General features: G+C 45.6%; 1 protein-coding gene across 1 annotated transcript in view; it reads left to right on the top strand.

Annotated features, from left to right (window-relative positions):
* Positions 1-20,167, top strand: part of MYRIP (myosin VIIA and Rab interacting protein) — a 233,299-nt gene that overhangs the window by 144,507 nt on the left and 68,625 nt on the right. Inside the window, exons 4-5 of the mRNA XM_055414586.2 lie at positions 10,123-10,259; positions 16,744-16,824. Coding sequence (XP_055270561.2) covers positions 10,123-10,259; positions 16,744-16,824 — 218 coding nt within the window. The remainder of the gene's footprint in view (positions 1-10,122; positions 10,260-16,743; positions 16,825-20,167) is intronic.

The raw sequence follows: 20,167 nt of genomic DNA, 5'->3' as shown, positions 1-20,167 counted from the left end.
CTGAAAGAGATGGGAATCCCAGACCACCTGACCTGCCTCTTGAGAAACCTGTATGCAGGTCAGGAAGCAACAGTCAGAACTGGACATGGAACAACAGACTGGTTCCAAATAGGAAAAGGAGTACGTCAAGGTTGTATATTGTCACCCTGCTTATTTAACTTATATGCAGAGTACATCATGAGACACGCTGAGCTGGAAGAAGCACAAGCTGGAGTCAAGATTGCTGGGAGAAATATCAATAACCTCAGATATGCAGATGTCACCACCTTTATGGCAGAAAGTGAAGAGGAACTCAAAGCCTCTTGATGAAAGTGAAAGAGGAGAGTGAAAAGGTTGGCTTGAAGCTCAACATTCAGAAAACTAAGATCATGGCATCTGGTCCCATCACTTCATGGGAAATAGATGGGAAAACAGTGGAAACAGTGTCAGACTTTATTTTTTTGGGCTCCAAAATCACTGCAGATGCTGATTGCAGCCATGAAATTAAAAGACGCTTGCTCCTTGGAAGGAAAGTTATGACCAACCTTGATAGTATATTAAAAAGCAGAGACATTACTTTGCCAACCAAGGTCCATCTAGTCAAGGCAATGGTTTTTCCCGTGGTCATGTATGGATGTGAGAGTTGGACTGTGAAGAAAGCTGATCGCCGAAGAATCGATGCTTTTGAACTGTGGTGTTGGAGAAGACTCTTGAGAGTCCCTTATACTGCAAGGAGATCCAACCAGTCCATTCTAAAGGAGATCAATCCTGGGTGTTCACTGGAGGGACTGATGCTAAAGCTGAAACTGCAATACTTTGGCCACCTCATGCGACGAGTTGACTCACTGGAAAAGACTCTGATGCTGGGAAAGGTTGGGGGCGGGAGGAGAAGGGGACGACGGAGAATGAGATGGCTGGATGCCATCACCGACTCTGTGGACATGAGTTTGAGTGAACTCCGGGAGTTGGTGATGGACAGGGAGGCATGGCGTGCTGTGATTCATGGGGTCGCGGAGAGTCGGACACGACTGAGCGACTGAACTGAACTGAACTGAGATAGCATATTAAAAAGCAGAGACGTTACTTTGCCAACAAAGGTCCGTCTAGTCAAGGCAATGGTTTTTCCCGTGGTCATGTATGGATGTGAGAGTTGGACTGTGAGGAAAGCTGATTGCCGAAGAATTGATGCTTTTGAACTGTGGTGCTGGAGAAGACTCTTGAGATTCCCTTGGACTGCAAGGAGATCTAACCAGTCCACTCTAAAGGAGATCAATCCTGGGTGTTCATTGGAAGGACTGATGCTAAAGCTGAAACTCCAATACTTTGGCCACCTCATGCGATGAGTTGACTCACTGGAAAAGACTCTGATGCTGGGAGGGATTGGGGGCGGGAGGAGACGGGGACGACAGAGAGCGAGATAGCTGGATGGTATCACCGACTCGATGGACATGAGTTTGAGTGAACTCTGGGAGCTGGTGATGGACAGGGAGGCCTGGCGTGCTGTAATTCATGGGATCACAGAGTTGGACATGACTTAGCGACTGAACTGAACTGAACTGAACTGAAAGGTTAAGAACCACCTTAACCCTAAAGTCTAACCTTTTGCTTAAGGTGAAATGTAGAAATTGAATGCATTTCCTGACAAGTCTATTTTTACTATTCATCTATTGATTATACTCACATCATGCCAAAAAAAAAACAAAAGATGCAGAGGGCTTAAAAGAAAATAATAGTATTGATGATAATTTTAAAAATAGCACATCCTGAAGATTTACACTGGGCAGGATATTGTGCTGGGTGCCTCCCATGTATTATATCATTTAATCTTTAGAAAAATCTGATGAAATATTTATTATGTCCTTTTGCATCTGGGAGGGAAAAAAGCCTCTGTTAGGTTAAATAGCCAAGGATCAGATTTGGGGGAGAAAAAAGGTTTGTTTGTTTGTTCGGTGGGGGGTTTTGTTTTGCTTTTCTAGTAAGTTGGGTAATCATACTTTGAATTTATTTTAGGGACATTGTATCCAAGGAGTTACTTAGAAATCATGATTCCTAAGAGTTGAGTCCCACTCAGCAGAGGAGAGGGGCTTCCCAGGTGGCTCAGTGAACACAGGAGACCCAGGTTTGATCCCTGGGTTGAGAATATCACCCGGAGAAGGGGAATGGCCACCCACGCCAGTATGCTTGCCTGGAGAATCCTATGGACAAAGGAGCCTGGCGGTCTACAGTTCATGGGGACGCAGAGCTGGACATGACTGAGACTCACACCCAGCAGAGGAGGTCTGAGGGATTCTGGTGGCAAGACTTTCTCTTGTCCTTTCCTCAGTACAAGTACTCCCTGGGGGGAGCTGCCATCAGCAGGGTGACAGACCTGGCTGCAAAGTTCTGGGCTCCCGGGCCTCCAGTGGCGGGAGTAAGAGCGCACACTGTCATTCTGGGAATTCTGTCCCTGGACAGCTGCAGTCTTAGAAGATATGTGACAAGCAGCCGAGGTCCATGCTGATGTCAGTTTCTGGTCCTGATCCTATATTGTAGTCTACATAGGAGGAGGGGTGGGTCTTCGATTTTTACTTCCTTAGAGTTTTCTCTAAAGGTCTTCTTATAATAGAACTTAGTTTAATGACTATTTCCTCACTCCCTGAAAGGGTGGCAGGGAGAGAGAAGATAGTGCATCAGCCTCTCCGCCTCGGGCAGCATCTCTGCAGCAGCCGCGTCTCCTTTGCTGCCCCACCTCCTGGCTCCAGGAGGCTCCTCCCAGCAATGCCACCTCTTCCCTGGCCCCTCTGGCCCTGGGGTGGTGGCAGCTACCCCGCCGTTAGCCTCTGGGATGCCTCACCATCCTCTCGTGGGAGTCTCAGTGGTTTCGTCATCTGTGTGACCAACTGCCTGTATTAGAGTCTGTTTGAAAGACCTAGAGTTTTCTCTCTTTTATGTCCATTCAATGTGTTGTTGGTGCTGAATCTTCTCAGTGTGTGTTCTGTGAGCTCACAGATCATGGTTGTGCTTACGGTTTTCAGGAGAGATGCTTTGTTATCCACACATCATCAGGGTCCTCTTGAGTTGGTCATGGATTTTAACTGCTGTGCTTCTTAATTCATACCAACAAAGTAATGTTATTCATCATTATCAATTTAGTCTGTTGTAGATTGTTTGGGCAACTTTGCTTTATAGAATGATTTGAACTTGGCTCATTAGTATTTTGGCATTTTATTTATTTATTTATTTTTGTAATGGAAGCACCTGAAGTTGGGAGTACCATTGTAATTATTCTATTCCTCTTCCAAACTTTTTTTTTTCTTCCAAACTTTTTTATCACCCAGTTCAGTTCTTTTTCCTCAGAAAGCAGGAGAAGCAAGTGAAAGTGTTAGTCACTCAGTCATGTCTGACTCTTTGTGATCCCATGGACTGTAACCCACCAGGTGCCTCTGTCCATGGAATTCTCCAGGCAAGAATACTGGAGTGGGTTGCCTTGCCTTCCTCCAGGGGATCTTCCCAATTCCAGGATCAAACCCGGGTCTCCTGCATTGTTCACTGTCTGAACCACCAGGGAAGCCCAGGAAAATAGGAAGGAGGGAAGCAAGTCAGCTGTTGAGAGAGACAACTTGTCCTACCTAAGTGGATTGTGGTCAAGAGTAACAACAAGAGTCCATATGTGGACTCAGAAAACACCCAGCTAATTTCACTGGGCCAGTGCTTATTAAGCTTTGATGGACTAGTAACCACCTGAGAATCTTGCTAAAGTGCCGTTTGATTCCGCCGGTCTCAGGGTGAGAGCAGAGGGCTGGGGTTGCCATTTTTATCGAGGCTCCATACGGTGCCCACACAGCTGGTCTGAGGACTGTGCAGGAGGTAGGGGGCCCCATAGACTCTCCCCCATTGGTGTGCGCGGCACCTGCCATGCCAGACCTGCGGGCCAAGGTGGCCTTGCTTCATCACCAGCAGCAGGATCCGAGCAGTTCTGGCGCAGGCAGTTCCTTCCTCTTCACAATCCTGTTATTTTGTCTAATGAGCTGAAATCAGTCTGGCATTCCTGGGGTTGTAATTTCAGTGCTGCTCTTGTGATGTGATTCCAGTCTGTCTTCTGATGAGAATGCACCATGTTTATAAGTTCATTCATGTCACAGAGAAAAATTAGCAAACTGCTTATACAAACAAGTGACTTGAAGTGTTTAGTATCCACAGAATGATAAGTAGGTTGTTTGGGGGGAATGAAACAATGATTTTACATTTCCTTCTGAATTCTTGATCCCTGGGGCTTTCTATTTGCTTACACTTTGAAGCAAAAGCCATCATTTGCAGGAAGAACGCTAACTGGAGGTTCTGGAAGGAAAACAAGCTGAGCAGATGTCAAGGCTCTGACCCAGGAATGAAGCCTGCAGCATGTTCCCTGACTTGCTCTTAGTTCAGCCAGTCACCAGCAAGTTACTTGCTTCCACTTTCTCCGTAAAATAGAGATAATGATTATTTATACCTCCCTTAACCCCAATTTTTGGTTTCAGTACTACCTGTGGACCAAAGACCACCAACTCCATTTTTCTAGCCCAGATTTCTATCTACAGACTAGCACATCCAATGAGCATCAGGTATTGCCACCTGGGGATGTGGGGGCACCTCACATATAGGTGTCCTGACTGAACTTACCACCTTCCCTCCAAACCTGATCCTCTTCCCGTGTTCCCTAGTTGGGATCATTTTACAGACAAACCAACTGTAGTTTCAAGGACTAAATGTCATCCATTTCAACCATGTTGTGATTGGTGAATTTTGAAGGCTTGGCTGTTGACTTTTTTAAAGCTTTAGTGTTGAAAGACATTATCAGGGTTAGATTGTGAAACTGCCCGGGACTAAGAACCTTTGTAAAGGACAAATTGGGATCATTAAAAAAAAATAAGCCAGAGAAATAAAGCAGGGTCCCTCTGTACAGTTCCAGCTTGGAAAGTTTTTCACCATAAGTCTCATCAGCAGCACTATGGCTCCCTGTCCTTCCTAAGGCACCTCTCCTGTGTTTACTGCAGAGAAGAGGCAGTTCGGGTGTCATTAAAGAAAATGTCTGGTATATCTGGAAAAGATGAAAACCCTAATTCAAAAAGATACGTGCACCCCAGTGTTCATAGCAGCCCTATCCACAATAGGCAAGACATGGAAGCAACCTAAGTGCCATCAACAGGTGTATGGATAAGAAAAGATGTGGTCTACGTCAGAAGGTGTGGAATACTGCTTAGTTATAAAAAAGAATGAAGCAGTGCCATTAGGAGCAACATGCATGGACCTAGAGATCATCATACTAAGTGAAGTAAGTCAGACAGGGCAAGACAACTATCATATGATATAGCTTTTGTGTGGAATCTAAAATGTGATACAAATGAACTTATTTACAAAACAGAAACAGACTCATAGACATAGAAAACAAACTTATGGCTACCAAAGGGGAAAGGAGAGGGAGAGGAATATATTAGGAATTTGGGATTAACAGATACTCACTAATACATGTAAAATAGATAGACAACAAGGAACTGCTGTACAGCACAGGGAACTGTTCTGAATATTTTGTAATAAATCATAGTGAAAAAGAATCTAAAAAAGAATATATATATATATATATGTATGTGTGTGTGTGTGTGTTTACCACCGAAACACTTGGCTGAAAATAACACGCTGTTATTCATCAACTATACTTCAGCGTATTAAGTCCAGAAAATAATGCCTGAGCCATAAAGCAGGAGGGACTCTGTTCTCACGCCTCTGTGGGAATGATCCGGAACCCAATGCCTGTCAGCCATTCTGGAGATGCCTTTGGCTTGACTTTTGGTTCCACGGCACGATGCCTCTGGCACTCACTGAAGAGACTAGTCTGACAGCACTGTTGGGTACGAGCTTTATGGGTTTTGTTGCTTCCCATACCCGGCAGCATGAGGCAGCCTAGTGCCTGCCCGCAAAGCACTCGATAAATAGTGAGGAGTGAGAGGACGAGTGAGTGCCCACATGAAGGGATCCACGCACAGACGCGTCTTGCTCCAGCGGACCCTGACACTGGGCCCTTTCCTTCTCATCTACGCTTGCCCGAAGCTGCCTCTCTTCAGGAGGCAGCTGGAGATGTGAAGGTGGGCTGGGAACCCTGCAGCACTCAGCCAGTCCATCCTGGGTGCGGGTGTCCCCACAGCCTTCTCCCCACACCTCTGCCCTATGAACTGTATGTATCCTGTGAGTTTCCTCTGAGCCGTGAATTTTAAAATAAGTGAAATAAAAGCAGTAAAAGCAAATGAAGGTAATTATGACTAAGCATTCCCTGGGGCTTCCAGAGAAGCGCTCCACATTAACTCGAAGTCAAAACATAATCTAAAATGCATCGGTTCTGTGGAAAAGCTTTCTAGTCTCCAAATGAGGCTGTAGGCTTGCTGGTCACTCTCTAAGGATTCAGTACCTCTCATCCTCCCATCTTCCAGCAGCCCAGGCAGCTCCTGATTCCCTCTCTGACTTGAGCAAGCAGTTTCTGTGTCATCAAAGTGTTTCTAAATGCCATAGAGTTTTGGTATAACCAGGGAACGGGGAGATCATCCTATGATGCACTTGAAGTACAGTAAATCCCCTACGTAAGAACAAGTTCCATTCTGAGAGTGTGTTCGTAAGTCCAATTTGTTCCAAGTCCAACAAAGTTAACCTAGGTACAACTAACAGAATTGGCTACAATAGTACTATATTGTAATAGGTTTATAATACTTTTCACACAGGGGACTTCCCTGGTGGGCCAATGGTTAAGAATCTGCCTTGCAATGCAGGGGACGCAGGTTTGATCCCTGGTCTGGGAACTAAGATCCCACGTGCCATGAAGCAACAAAGCCTGTGTGCCACAACTCCTGAGCCTGTGCGCCGCAACTAGAGCGTCTGTGCACCTCAATGAAAGATCCTCCAGGACGCAGAGAAGATCTCACGGCCACAACTAAGACCCGAGGCAGCCAAATACACTTTTAATCAAAAAAGAAAAAAAATACTTTTCATACAAGTAATACATTAAAAAAATAAGCACAGAAAATAAAGAAAATAGTGTTGGTATTACCGTATAGGGCATCGCCAACCCAATGGACATGAGTTTGAGCAAACTCCGGGAGACAGGGAAGGACAGGGAAGCCTGGCGCGCTGCAGTCCGTGGGGTCACAAAGAGTCAGACACAGCTGAACCACAACAACCTTGAAAAGTACAGTAGGAGAGTACAAGAGCTGGCAGACAGGGGCTGCCGGTGAACAGGCCAGAAGTGAACATGCTGGAGGAGGGAGAAGAGGCGGGAGATGGGGGAGCTGAAGGATCCCATAGGCTTAGGGGATTAAGTAATTTGCTTACAACCAATGGGCAATAAACGTCGGGGTCTGGGCCAGTCCAGCCTGCCCCAGCGCCCACGAGATTTTCAGTGACTCACGGGAAGCTTTTGGCACGCTGCCCAACACAGAGCAAGCACTCCCATAAAGGTGTTCATTTTGTTGACAGTAATGATACTGATGACATGGTGCAGTTTTATGTAAAAGGATGACACCCTGGGTACATTCTGCCATTTACAGCTGCCTCCCTCCTGCAGGGAAGACGAGCCTCTGTTTGCTATCTTGTCTACCAAGCCAGAGTGGAGGCGATGATGCTTGTTCTCTGCCCTTTTGTCTTGCTTCCTGTGCTTTACTCAGGGTTCAGACATGGGCTTTTCCATGGAAAAACTGGCCACTCCATCGGGGGTTTCTTGGGGTTCACACCTCACCCCAATTTGAGGACTTCAAAATCTCACACTGCACAAACTTTCTGAAAGACCGACATGTTTGAACCCAGCAATTCTACTTCGAGAACCCACAACTGTAGATACGTTGATCATTTAGCTGCCAACATATGCATCACAGAATTGCTTTTGATAGCAAATGAAATGGGCAAATTCAATGTCCAGAGACAAGAGACTAGTGACATAAAACATGCTATGTTCATACTAGGGTGAATTCTGGGGCTACTAAAAATGCTGTGGGGAAGACTGTTCAACAATATTAAAGTCCATAAGTAATATTAAGTGAAAAAAGTAGATTTAAAACTGTCCATCCATCACAAGATTTTATTGAGTGTCTATTATGTACACAGAAGAGGGAAAAAAGCCTGTTTTCCATGAGTGTAAGTTCCGCTGGAAATAGAAAATAAACAATTTAATAATTATTAATTAGCATATTAATGTACTGATTGTATTATAAATAATAATTATATAAAATTAAACATCAGGTACAGAGAAGCACCCTAGAAATTTGGAGAGAGAAATGGGAGGAAGAGGATGGATGTGTTGGCATGGTGGTGGTGGTTTTTAGGGGAGGGTCAGGGAGGGCCTCCCAAGGAGGGGACATTGGTGCAGACAGCTCTGAGTTTGTGGAGCTGGCAGGCTTGGCTCTGGGGTACATGGACAGTGTCTGGTAGGCCGGCAGGTGGGGCTCCCCCAGTGCTGAACAAGGAGGGCTTTACCACCAGGTGGTAACCCCCTCAAGCAGATTGTACAATTTTCTTAGAGAACTGCTTTCTATTTTTGACTAGAGCCAAGCATCTTTGGACCAACTGTCAGTTTGGGAACAAGGATGGGGGCCCAGAGGCCTCACTGTCATCAACACAATTACTAAACTAGCTTTGTGAGTACCGGCTCATAATCCAGCCCTGCTCTCTGCACCAACCAAGTTTGTTTTTTCTGAGTCAGCTAGCTTCTTTTTTGTTTTATTCACTAGCTTGTTGTCTTTTTTTTGCTTCCACATATAAGTGATATCATGCAGTGTTTGTCTTTCTCTGTCGACTGATTTCCCTCAGCACCATGCCCTCCGAGTTCATCCATACTGCTGTGTGTATGTGTGCTTAGTTGCTCAGTCTTGTCTGCCGCTTTGCGACCATATGGACTGTTGCCCGCCAGGCTCCTCTGTCCATGGGATTCCCCAGGCAAGAATACTGGAGTGGGTTGCCATGCCCTCCTCCAGGGGATCTTCCTGACCCAGGGATCGAACTCGCGTCTCTTATGTCTCCTATATTGGCAGGCCATATCGTGCAGATTTCATTCTTTTTTACCAATGAGTATTCACCAATCAACATTAAATTTGACCTCCCAGTCTGTGAGTCCCAGGCCTTCTGACTGTTTTGCAGGACAACATTCTCTGTTACCTTTATGCTATCGCTCACTTAAAACTTCCCAGAAATCTGTCAGTATCTCTGATTCTCCTCCACGCTCCACTCTTCATTTCTACAAATTTCTTTCCCTTTGGATAGCTTCTCACATTTCATTGGCATCTGGGGAAGAAGGGCAGCTAAACATGTGCTTGTTCCTCCACTGAATTAGAGGCATTTATTTATATTCATCTTGCTTCTCTGAACTTTTAAAATGAGTTTATGCATTATTTCCATTCATAATAAGAAAAATAGCAGAAGCTATTCTTAAAATGGGAGGGGTTTCACAACTTGTGCTCATCAGGCAACAAAGGGAAGAATCGCATCAGCGTTTCATACCAAGTGTGATAGTGCTGACCAGGAAAGCTCTTTCCCGTGGTGCTTCAGGCTGGATGAGTAACAGGCTGCAGAATTTTGCCATAGAGCCCAGGGTGTCACTTGTGCTCTTTTATCTTCCCAAGTTGAATTAGAAATGTTGTTAATGCAGTAAGAATACCAAATACAAAGCCTGCTAGCTACTAAACAGATGTGCCAGCTAGTGGCTTCAAATAGCAAGCATTTATCAGCTTGCTCTTGGGATGGACTCAGATGCGCGGTTCTTCTGCTTGTCTTACTTAGGCTCACCCATGCATCTCCAGTCAGCCGGCAGTCAGGCTATTGGCTCTCCTGTCCAGGCTATTGGCTGGGGCAAGAAAGGGGATCAGGCCGAGTGTCTCTCGTCATCCCAAAGGCTCTTTTGGGCTTGTTCACATGGCAGTGAGTTGCAGGGCGTCCAGGAGCAGCAAGAGAGGAAGCTGGCAGGCTCTGGACTTGCACAGCATGGCTTCCACCAGTCTCTGTGGTCAGAACAAGTCGCAGGCCAGCCCAGGTCCATGGAGCAAAGAAAGCTCTATGTCTTGATGGAAGGAGCTTGCGGCAGTTTTGCAATTCCCTGTTGCCTAACTGTCTCCTTTAATCCTGACTTTCTGTTTCCTGCTCCTGTGCTGTCCTCAGGGTTCTCAGGACTCAGTCTCTGGAGTGGTTCTACAATAACGTGAAGAGTCGCTTCAAACGCTTTGGCAGCGCCAAGGTCTTGAAGAACTTGTACAGGAAACATCGGCTGGAGAGCGGAGTCTGCTTTGACATCGTGGGTATGCTGGCTGCCTGCCACCCTCGGGGTCCTTGAGGGGCTGGTGGGATAGAGGAGGCCTGGCTTGGAGGCCCCACACACTATGACCTGCTCACTTGGGACACAGGAAGTGGCGTAAATACCCGACTCTAGTAAGGAGCGGAAATACAAGGGCCTACACCAAAGATTCTAAGGTTTTAAAAAACATTGATTTTTGACTGTGTCGGTCTCAGTCGCGGCATGCTTTCAGCACTCGTGCTGCAGAGCACGTGGACGCATAGTTCAGGCAGATGGTCTTCGGTCCCCAACCAGGTATTGAACCCATGTACCCTGCATTGGAAGGTGGATTCTTTTTTCAATTAATTAACTAATTTTAATTGGATGATAATTACTTTACAGTATTGTGATGGTTTGGAAGGCTGTTTCTCATTCACTGGACCACCAGGGAAGTCCCATAGTTTCTAAGTTTTAAGTCCTGTGATTCTGGCACCTCCACTGGGCTGGCTATGTTAGCAGTTGGGAGGACCAAAGTGTTTCTGCATACTGTGGACATTTTAATTCCAAATCCCTAGAAATGAAAGATCCCTGACCATTTTCCCCTAAAGATTAAAACACTGGAAAGTCATCTTTGTTTGGTCATGTACACTAGGTCTGCTCTCAGAGGATATGCACCCCCCCCCCCCGCTTCCTTCCTACCCCAAAATTTTGTACCAACCAGGCCCAGAATTTGATGTCATGGGACAGTCAGAAAAATCTCAGCTTCCTCCTAGGAAGGAGGGACACTTTGGAAGGAAGGATAAATAGGATAAACAGACAAATAGGATTTATTTTTTCCTAAAATGACTCATTGGAAAAGACTCTGATGCTGGGAGGGTTTAGGGGCAGGAAGAGAAGGGGACGACAGAGGATGAGATGGCTGGATGGCATCACCGACTCGATGACATGAGGTTGAGTGAACTCCGGGAGTTGTTGATGGACAGGGAGGCCTGGCGTGCTGTGATTCATGGGGTCGCAAAGAATCGGACACGACTGAGCGACTGAACTGAATAGACCAACCAGTGGAAAGAAATGGTTGTCAGAATATGAACAGCATGTCTTCCCCACATAAGGCTGTTTTTTCTGTCTTGAAGCAGATGTTTCCATAACTTTGCTGACACAGGTAAATGCTTTTTATCTGTGAGAAAGAGGGAAGAAAAATATTGCATCCATCTCATTTGTAGCTTTTCCATCATCATTATTTTACATTGCTGTGCTGTCAATAAAGTCTTTGGTCGTGTCTTATCTAAAAATATGCCAGCCACTGAGATGAGCGGGAAATAGAGTGAAAGCATTAAATATGGAGAATCATTAGGGCCTTTTGTGGTAGCTGGTAGGATCTCTGTCTTTCAAACCACTCAGGAAGCCTGTAGCTAAGAGAGCAGGGCTGAAGATTTCCACATATTATTTTTAATCTTCTCTTGCTGACTTTTCTAAAAACATTTCTCAAGGAACAAAGACCAAAGAAAAGAAATGAAGCTTAAAAGTAATCATGTTAACAGTAGGTTTTCAGCCCAAAGAGATATGTCAAGAAAGTTCCAGAGTTGCATTGGCTCATCATTTGCATCCCATTTTTCTTTCTTGTTCATCCTCAGGTCTGCTTCATGTTCTGTCTTAACATGTCACCACATTCAGATCTCAAGGGTGTTCTCTACTGCTTCATGCAAAATGAACAGGAGAGGTGGAGCCAACACATTTGGAGAATCCTATAAACAGAGCACAACTGCGATCTTTCTGTTTCTCCCTTGGGCCCCACAGATGGAGCCGGGGGACGTGAATTCCAAGTGGGCCAGCCAGAGTCTTTGAAATGTTCAGGTGTTATTTTCAAAGGCGAATCATTTGCTGGGAATAACTCTGCCACTATTGAAGCAGATTTAGGTCCTGGAGCCTCTGTGATTCACCACTTCTTTCATCTGGGCCTTAATCACCCCACTTACCACGTTGCATTCAGGGGATGGTTTACAAAGCTGCTCTCCTGCTGGACCTGGCAGAGGCTATAGCTTCTTTATCTCTGTGTTTCAAAAGCGTGGTCCAGTGGCTGATACCTTTTAGGTCCTCAGTATTGCACAATTCAGGCTTAAAAGCACTTTGGAGGTACCAGGACACTTCACAGAAGTACTGGAATCAGTTACTTTGATTTGATCTGTATCTCCATTTAAACTAAGATTTCCTTTTGATCAACATGAAGACAAGCAAGCAGGAGATAGTTACGAGACGATACACAAATCTGTAAAGTTGTGATCATAAAACAGTGAGGTTGGTTCTACCTACCACCTAGAAAATTGATTTTACATATACCTCAGGTTTGGAGAAATCTCCCAGTGTGTGAGTGGCTTCCTGGTTATATTAGATGACTGTGGAGTCATCAGCATTAGCTTCTACCTACCACCCAACACCTTAATGTGCTTGTCATCTGCCATTCTCAAGCCTGACTACACTTTAGAATCACCTCGGGAACTGAAAAAGAACACGCAGCACCAGAGTCATTTTCCACCCCCAGCCAATTACTTCCAAATCTCTGGAGGTGGGCCCAGTACAGAAATTTTTTAAAAAACTCTCTGGGTTATTTTAAGATGCAGCCAAGTCTTGAGAACCTCAGTTGGAGGTTCTGAATAAGATGGTTCCATCTTCAACTCCACCTGAGGGTATTTAGAATATTGATTATCAGAACATAATCTACAGGGTGTTAAGACCGGTGCTCTGTTCCAGGACTCTCAGTAGAAAATTCCTTTTATCTATGGAATAGCTCCACTGCATGGACCAGTGTGGTTTGCCATAAAAGCAATCAGTCTATTGAAAATTCATTGAGTTCACAGAATCTTACAGATCACCCATCACATGCACCCTTGCGTGACCATCTGTCCCAAGCCCTGGTGACCAGATTAGGCCTAACTGACAACCCATTTGTTTTGTCACATAAATCCTAGATGTATTCATACCTTCAGCAAACATTTTTAGAAGGCCACAGGGCATGTTGGACCTTAGTTCTCCAACTAGGGATGAAACCTGTGTCCTCTACATTGAAAGCATGAAGTCTTAATCACCGGATCTAAAGGGAAGTCCAGTAGACATTTAGTGAGTGCCTGGTTTAAAACCTGGGGGTGACAAGATGGTCAAAACCTGGCCATCTCAGAGCCAACTTTGCAGTGAAGTCAGAGAAATAAGTAAATAGGTTTATAAAAAATATAATGTCTAATGGGAATGCGTGCTCAATGTGATTTATCTGATAGTTAAGCATGACATTTTTTTTTAATGTGGACCATTTTTAAAGTCTTTATTGAATTTGTTAAAATACTGTTTCTGTTTTATGTTTTGGTTTTTTGGCCATGAGGCATGTGAGATCTTAGCTCCCCAACCAGGGATCAAACCCACACCCCCTGCATTGGAAGACAGTCTAACCCACTGGGCCACCAGGGAGGTCCCTCAGCATGATATCTTTAACATTTATTCATGAGAGTTCCCCAGTGGTCAACTGCACACTCTCACTGCCAAGGAGATCATGTGTGCCTAAGATCCTGCATGCCATGAAACCAAAAGGGGAAAAAAAAACAAAAACAAACAGCTATTCTAAGATGAAAGTAGCCCTTATTAATATACTCAATCCCTAGACAATTTGATAAATATATATGTTTATTTAGTTGTTGTTGTTTAGTTGCTAAGTTGTGTCAGACTCTTTTGCGGCCCCATGGACTATAGCTCACTAGGCTCTTCTGTCTGTGGAATTTCCCAGGCAAGAATACTGGGGTGGGTTGCTATTTCCTCCTCCAGGGGATCTTCCTGATCCAGGAATCAAACCCATGTCTCCTGCGTCTCCTGCATGGGCAGGTGGATTCTTTACCACTGAGCCACCAGGGAAGTTCATTTATTTAGTTTTAGATAAATAAAATGGGGAAAACAAATCCTACTTCTATTTATTAGTATGATGTATCTATTTTTGATATGATTCTGGGACGGGTCTGTGACATCCTTCGCCTGGGGTTTGACTGACAAACACTGACTCTTAAAAACACTGAACTGTGTGAAGTCGGAGGTTCCTCCAGCTCATGAAAGCTCTGACCTGGTGCCTGGCTGCTGCGTTCAGTTTACAGAGCAGTTCAGTCACTTTCTGCCCTTGGAAAAATCCCATCATCCTAGACGACACACAGAAGCTCCCACCTATGAATGTAAAGGGACCCAGGGAGAGTCGTTGTGTGAGAAGGTTTATAATAATGCAAACCCAGAGCCTGTCCTGGTCAGCGCAGTCTCCCAAGGATGTTTTCAGATCTCCCCCTTCCTCACACTCCCCACCGCCCTCCGTGTTGTCTCAGGACATTACCTCGCCACAGACCGTGTACCAGTCCACTTCCACGTCTAAGCTCTGTCACTTTCCACGAAGGGCTCAAGGTCACTTAGCCCTTCCATCTTGCCTTTCAGCCTCTCCCTTAACTGGTTCCTCCCTATTGATCTGAGATCATGCAGTCTCTCCTGTCTCCTAAGCCCTCCCTGGACTGCACATTCTCCTCTGCTTCTGCCCTGCCACCCACTTTCTCATCCCAGGGACACTCCAGAGGGTGGGCTGCATGCCCCACTTCCTCTCTAGACAGCCACCTCTCCCTCTTCCAAGCTGTCCTCCACACTGCAGCTGGCCTGCACCTTTAGAAGCACACACCTGACCAGGTCATCCCTCTGCAGCCTTTACTGGCTTCAGGTGGCTTCACGTTGGGACAAAGATCAGAATACTGATGTTGGCACCATCACCTGCATGGTCTGTCTCCAGCCCATCTCAGCCCAGGCTGCCACACAGCCTCTGCTTTAGGTTTTCAGGTGCACCCTGCTGTCCCCACTGCCTGTCCCCATGCAAGCTGTTTGCTCTGCCCTGGAACTCCTTCCCACCCCCACACCCCTTTGACTGGTCACTCACCACCTAGGTCAATCTTCCCTGCTGAACACTTGCCCTATTCTGTGAACCACCCAGTCACAGCAACCAACATATCTATACCTTTATATTTATTTATATAAATCTTTGGTTATTGAATTCTCATCCACTACTTGTCAGAGCAGCGAGGTTTTCTGGCTTTGCTCACCAATCACTCTAACATCCAGCCCAGGGCCAAGCATCTACTAGGTCCCCATGGAATATTTTCTTGACGAATGAATGGATGCTGGATGCAGCCAAGCCAAAGTGAAATATTTGCACTTAGCTGTGTAGTCTGAGAACTGAGGTGATGACTTATCCTAAAGGCTTGTTTTATAAATGAGGAGATAGAGACACGGGAAGATAAAGTCACTTCCTATGGTCACAGAGTTAGACTAAGTGACTTCCAGTCTTTTGAAAGACTGGTCAAAAAACACAAACACAGAGTCAGACAGAGTCGCTGTGGCAGGCCACACACTAATGCCCTGTCTCACAAAGGTCACATCCCACGGACCCCGCAGCAGGAACCTATGGCCGTCACCCTCAGAGTTTCCACACCAGAGCCCCATGCAGCCCATCCAGGGAAGCACAGGCTGTGTTATTTGTATCGAAGGTCCACTGCTTAGTTTGACTTGGAATCAATAGCATTTCCCCTTTGAGATGAGATATGTAGGCCCACGTTTCTTCTCTTGCTTCTATTAGTGTTTTCCACCAGCATCCAATTCAAGAATTTTTTTTGAGCTCCTGCTATCTCCATGCTATCATGGGCACTGGGGATACAACATAGTAATGTTAAAAGGAAAGAGCCATGACACACACCTCACACCTTCAAAGATCTCATTTGATGAGTTAATATGTGAATATAGATGGTAAATCCCCAACTGAAAAAGGGCTTAACCAACTGCACTTTCCAGCCTGGAACGAAGATACTAGAGTGTGCATTCCACAGACAGAAGACCAGAGAAGAGGCAGTGGGCCTTAAAAGATCAAATGCCGAGGCTTACTTTGTTTTGCTCTGGGCTTGTTTCCCCTAACTGCTAATGACAGTTAACTCCCTGGCTAACGGCAGCTCTTTGGGCTGAAGCCATGGACAGTAGCTAAAGACCAGGCATTCGGTGTCTCATCGCTCATCACGAGGAGAATTCTGTCATTATCACAGTTTTTCTAGTAAGGAGACCGAGTGTTTGAGTGGTTAAGTGACTTGGTCAAGGTTACACAACTAGTCCCTTGCAAATCCAGGAAATGACCTCATATCTCTCAGACTTCAATCTTTTGTTCCATGTTTGAATCCACACTGCCTCCAAAGAAGGCTCTGGAAGAAAGTTGGGGGTGGAAGCGATGCTACATAAGGAATTAATATGAGAAAGAAAAAATGTGACTGGTCAAAGTCTGTAGCTTATTGTGGAACCCAGTAATTCCCTAAATGTATTGCCTAAAAACCCAAGGATTCCCTAAACCTGTTTGCAAGGCGAACAATCACAGTGGGTGATGGTGGTCTGCCAACTTAGTAGCGCAGGGCGCCAGGCTCACTGAACACCTTGGATAATCTTATATCTTGTCTTTCTTTCTCTCTCAGGAGGAAACCTTTTTGAGGCAAACCTGGAGAATGAAGGAAGTGTTTCGGGCAGTGACTCAACATTTTATAGGCAGTCAGAAGGTAAGGTTGCTTATGGGTTTACACCTAATGGGAGGTTGGAGGACTGGAAACTCCTTCAGATCGTCAGGCCCCTCACTGCATTGGGACCTCTGATGGAACTCTGTTATTGTGTGCGAGCATCTCCCTGGGTCTTATTTTATTGCCATTTGTGTGAATTCATCATCAAAATAGTTGAATATATCTAGGGTGTAACGTAGAGAAGTGCATTCCCTACCAACCACTAGATATTTAACGATCAACTAGTGTGTGTTTTGGGCTTCTCTGGTGGCCCAGACAGTAAAGAATCTGCCTGCAATGCAAGAGACCTGAGTTCAGTCCCTGGGTTGGGAAGATCCCTTGGAGAAGGGAGTGGCAACCCACCCCAATAATCTCACCTGGAGAATTCCATGAACAGAGGAAGCTGGCTGGCTATAGTCTATGGGGGTTGCAAAGAGTTGAACATGACTGAGCAACTTTCACTTCACTGTCAGAGTGTGTTTTTCTGGAGTTAGAATATAACAATCAACAAACTCACTTGTGTAATTCATATTGAAATATTATTAGAAACAATGTACCATTTATGGATTGACTTTGACTTTGTATACCAATATAATCGTTGCCTTAGAACAGAGATTAAAAGCAAAACAAACTTCTTCTAATTACAAATAAAACCTCCTCCAACACTGCAGCTCCTTCCCTGAAGTGCTGGGTGTTGGGAACAGGTGCCTCCTAGTCCCCCTGTTCTCTGGTGTCCCCCCCACAGCTTCTGCACTCACTCTGTTCTCTCCTTGGGAACGCCTCTCAGAGTTCTGATGCTTGACCGTCAGGAGCTGTAGCTCCGCCAGGGATCTTGAGTAGCTGTAGCCCCTCAGCGTGTCCTAATCAAGCTCCTCAGCCACTTAAGTCCACCATCAAAACTTAGCCTTTCCCTCAATCCCTGTCCCCACTTCCACCCAGTCACCCAAGTTCCTGTCGGTTCTGTCTGCAATCCTGTTCTTTTCTTTCTATTCCAAGGTCTATGGCCTGAGCACCTTCCTGCCCTCAACGTTCCCATATTAATATTAATTCCAGTGACCATGTAAATCAGCCAGGCTTCTCCAGAGTAACAAAAACAATAGGCTGTGTACACATAACACACATGCACACGTACAAAGAAGTTCATTTCAAGGACTTGGGTCACACAACTGTGGGGCCTGGCAAGCCCAGAATCTATAGAATAGGTCAGCAGGCTAGAAACTCTATTAGGAGTTGATCCTCAAGTCTTAAGGCAGGATTTCTTCTCTGGGAAACCTCTGGTTTTGCTCTTAAGGCCTTTCAAGTGATGGGATGGGACCTACTGATATTTTCAAGGGTAATACCCTTTACCTAAAGTCAACCACTATAACCACAATGTGAACCCCACCTACAGAAACCTTCATAGCAACACCTGGGTTAGTGTTTGATCACAGCTGGTGCAAATGGCAGCCCACTCCAGTGTTCCTGCCTGGAGAATCCCAGGGACGGGGGAGCCTGGGGGGCTGCCTTCTATGGGGTTGCACAGGGTCGGACACGACTGAAGAGACTCAGCAGCAGCAGCAGCAGCTATAGCTTTGCCAAGTTGACACACAGAAGTGACCATCCCTCTGCCTAACTGGTCCTCTAAGCTTCAGCCACTCAGCCTCTGCGCTCTTATCCTCCCTGCACACCCCACCAGTCACCTCTGAAGCTGACTCGAGCCTTCACTTTCGGACCACGCATCTTCAGCGCTCCACTCCACCTCTTGCCATAAAATCTTAAATGTGGTCTCCAGAGCCTTTCTAATGTCTCCACGCTCCTTCTCTCCAGGGCTCTATGGAAGCTGGTGACTGTCCCCATCACAGGATCTGCACGCGCTTCTTAGCTGCTACATATGTGTCTGATCACTCGGTAGCTCGGAAAGCACATGAGAGTGTGGACTCAGCTGGGTTTACTGGGGCATCACTGGGGCCCTCGGAGCCTAGTGCTGGGGAGGTCATGGTGCACTTTGAATCAATAAGAATTTATATGGCACCACTTCTGTGAAAAATACATTGCCTGGTATCTTAAAGAAGAGAGATGGGAGATACAGTGTCTGTCTCCAGGGAACACTGAGTGTGGTGACAACTTAAATTTAATACTCTTGTGATAGAAACACTGGGGAAACCGTGTGCTCACTCAGCCACACTTGAGGGGTGCTGAACCCTAGGCGTGTCTCTGTCATGACTCGTAGCCAGCCTGCGATGCCCTCATCAGCTGCCTGGCCAGACGACTTTGACTTTAACCGGGTTGGTTTGGGCTTCCCAGGTGGTGCTAGTGGTAAAGAACCTGCCTGCTGATGCAGGAGACATAAAAAGATGCTGGTTCGATCCCTGGGCCGGGAAGATGCCCAGGAGTTTAGGGGAATGGCAGCCCACTCCAGTACTTTTGCCTGGAGAATCCCACGGACAGAGGAGCCTGGCGGGCTATAGTCTATGGGGTCACAAAAAGTTGGACACGACTGAAGTGACTTAGTATGCATAGCACATATGTTCGGGTTGGTTTGGGAGATTTTATTATGTTTGCCAAATGCCACTTTCTATCCACATGTGTGTCTTCAGGAGCCTAAGAAGCTTGAATTAAGTATTTTAATTTAGGGATTGATTAATTAATGAATTGATATATTTACACCTTGTCTCATTCTACAAAGCATCTGAGGCAGCTTTCAGGAGATTTGCATGTGTTCAATAATGCATGACTAGCAGATTATAGATGGAAACAGGACATTGAGAAGGGGAAGAGGAGACATAGGCAACCAGCCCCTGCAAGACCTCTGATCTTATGCCTGATGTGAGTTGGGCTTCTGGGGTGAACTAAGAGGAATGATAGAAATTCTCACATTCAAGTAAGAGGTAAAAATCTAGTATCTCCAGGAAGCAGAACTCTTCCAAGTACTTGACTCCAAAGAGAATTACCTGTGGAAGTCCTTTGACTTAAGGACACTTTCTCCTGCTTGTTGCCATATGCAAAAAATACATTCACTAGATATATGATAGCCTTATTTTTAAAAATCATGTTAGTTTGTATTTATCTCACTTTTGTGATTAAAATCATAGGATTTGGAGACAGAGAGTCCTGAATTCAAATCTCAGCTCTAACAATGTTATGTGGCAGCCTGGATGGTATGCATACGGCTGAGTCCCTGCTCTGTTCATCTGCAACACAACGTTGTTAAACCGAGGCACTTGGTCTATGGCCCAGCAGGTGGTTGAGCTGGGCAAAGTTGGCCAATGCTATTGACAGTATGGGTTTAGAATCTAAAAAATTCTTTTGTGGGTTTTGTATTTGCATTAAGCCATGAGCACAGCCCTTAGAAGATTTCACAGTTTTC

This window comes from Moschus berezovskii, chromosome 24 (assembly GCF_049115385.1).
Source record: "Moschus berezovskii isolate FMDL1 chromosome 24, NW_MosBer_1.0, whole genome shotgun sequence".
Taxonomy (NCBI): Eukaryota; Metazoa; Chordata; class Mammalia; order Artiodactyla; family Moschidae; genus Moschus; species Moschus berezovskii.
This window is presented reverse-complemented; position numbering and strand designations above follow the sequence as displayed.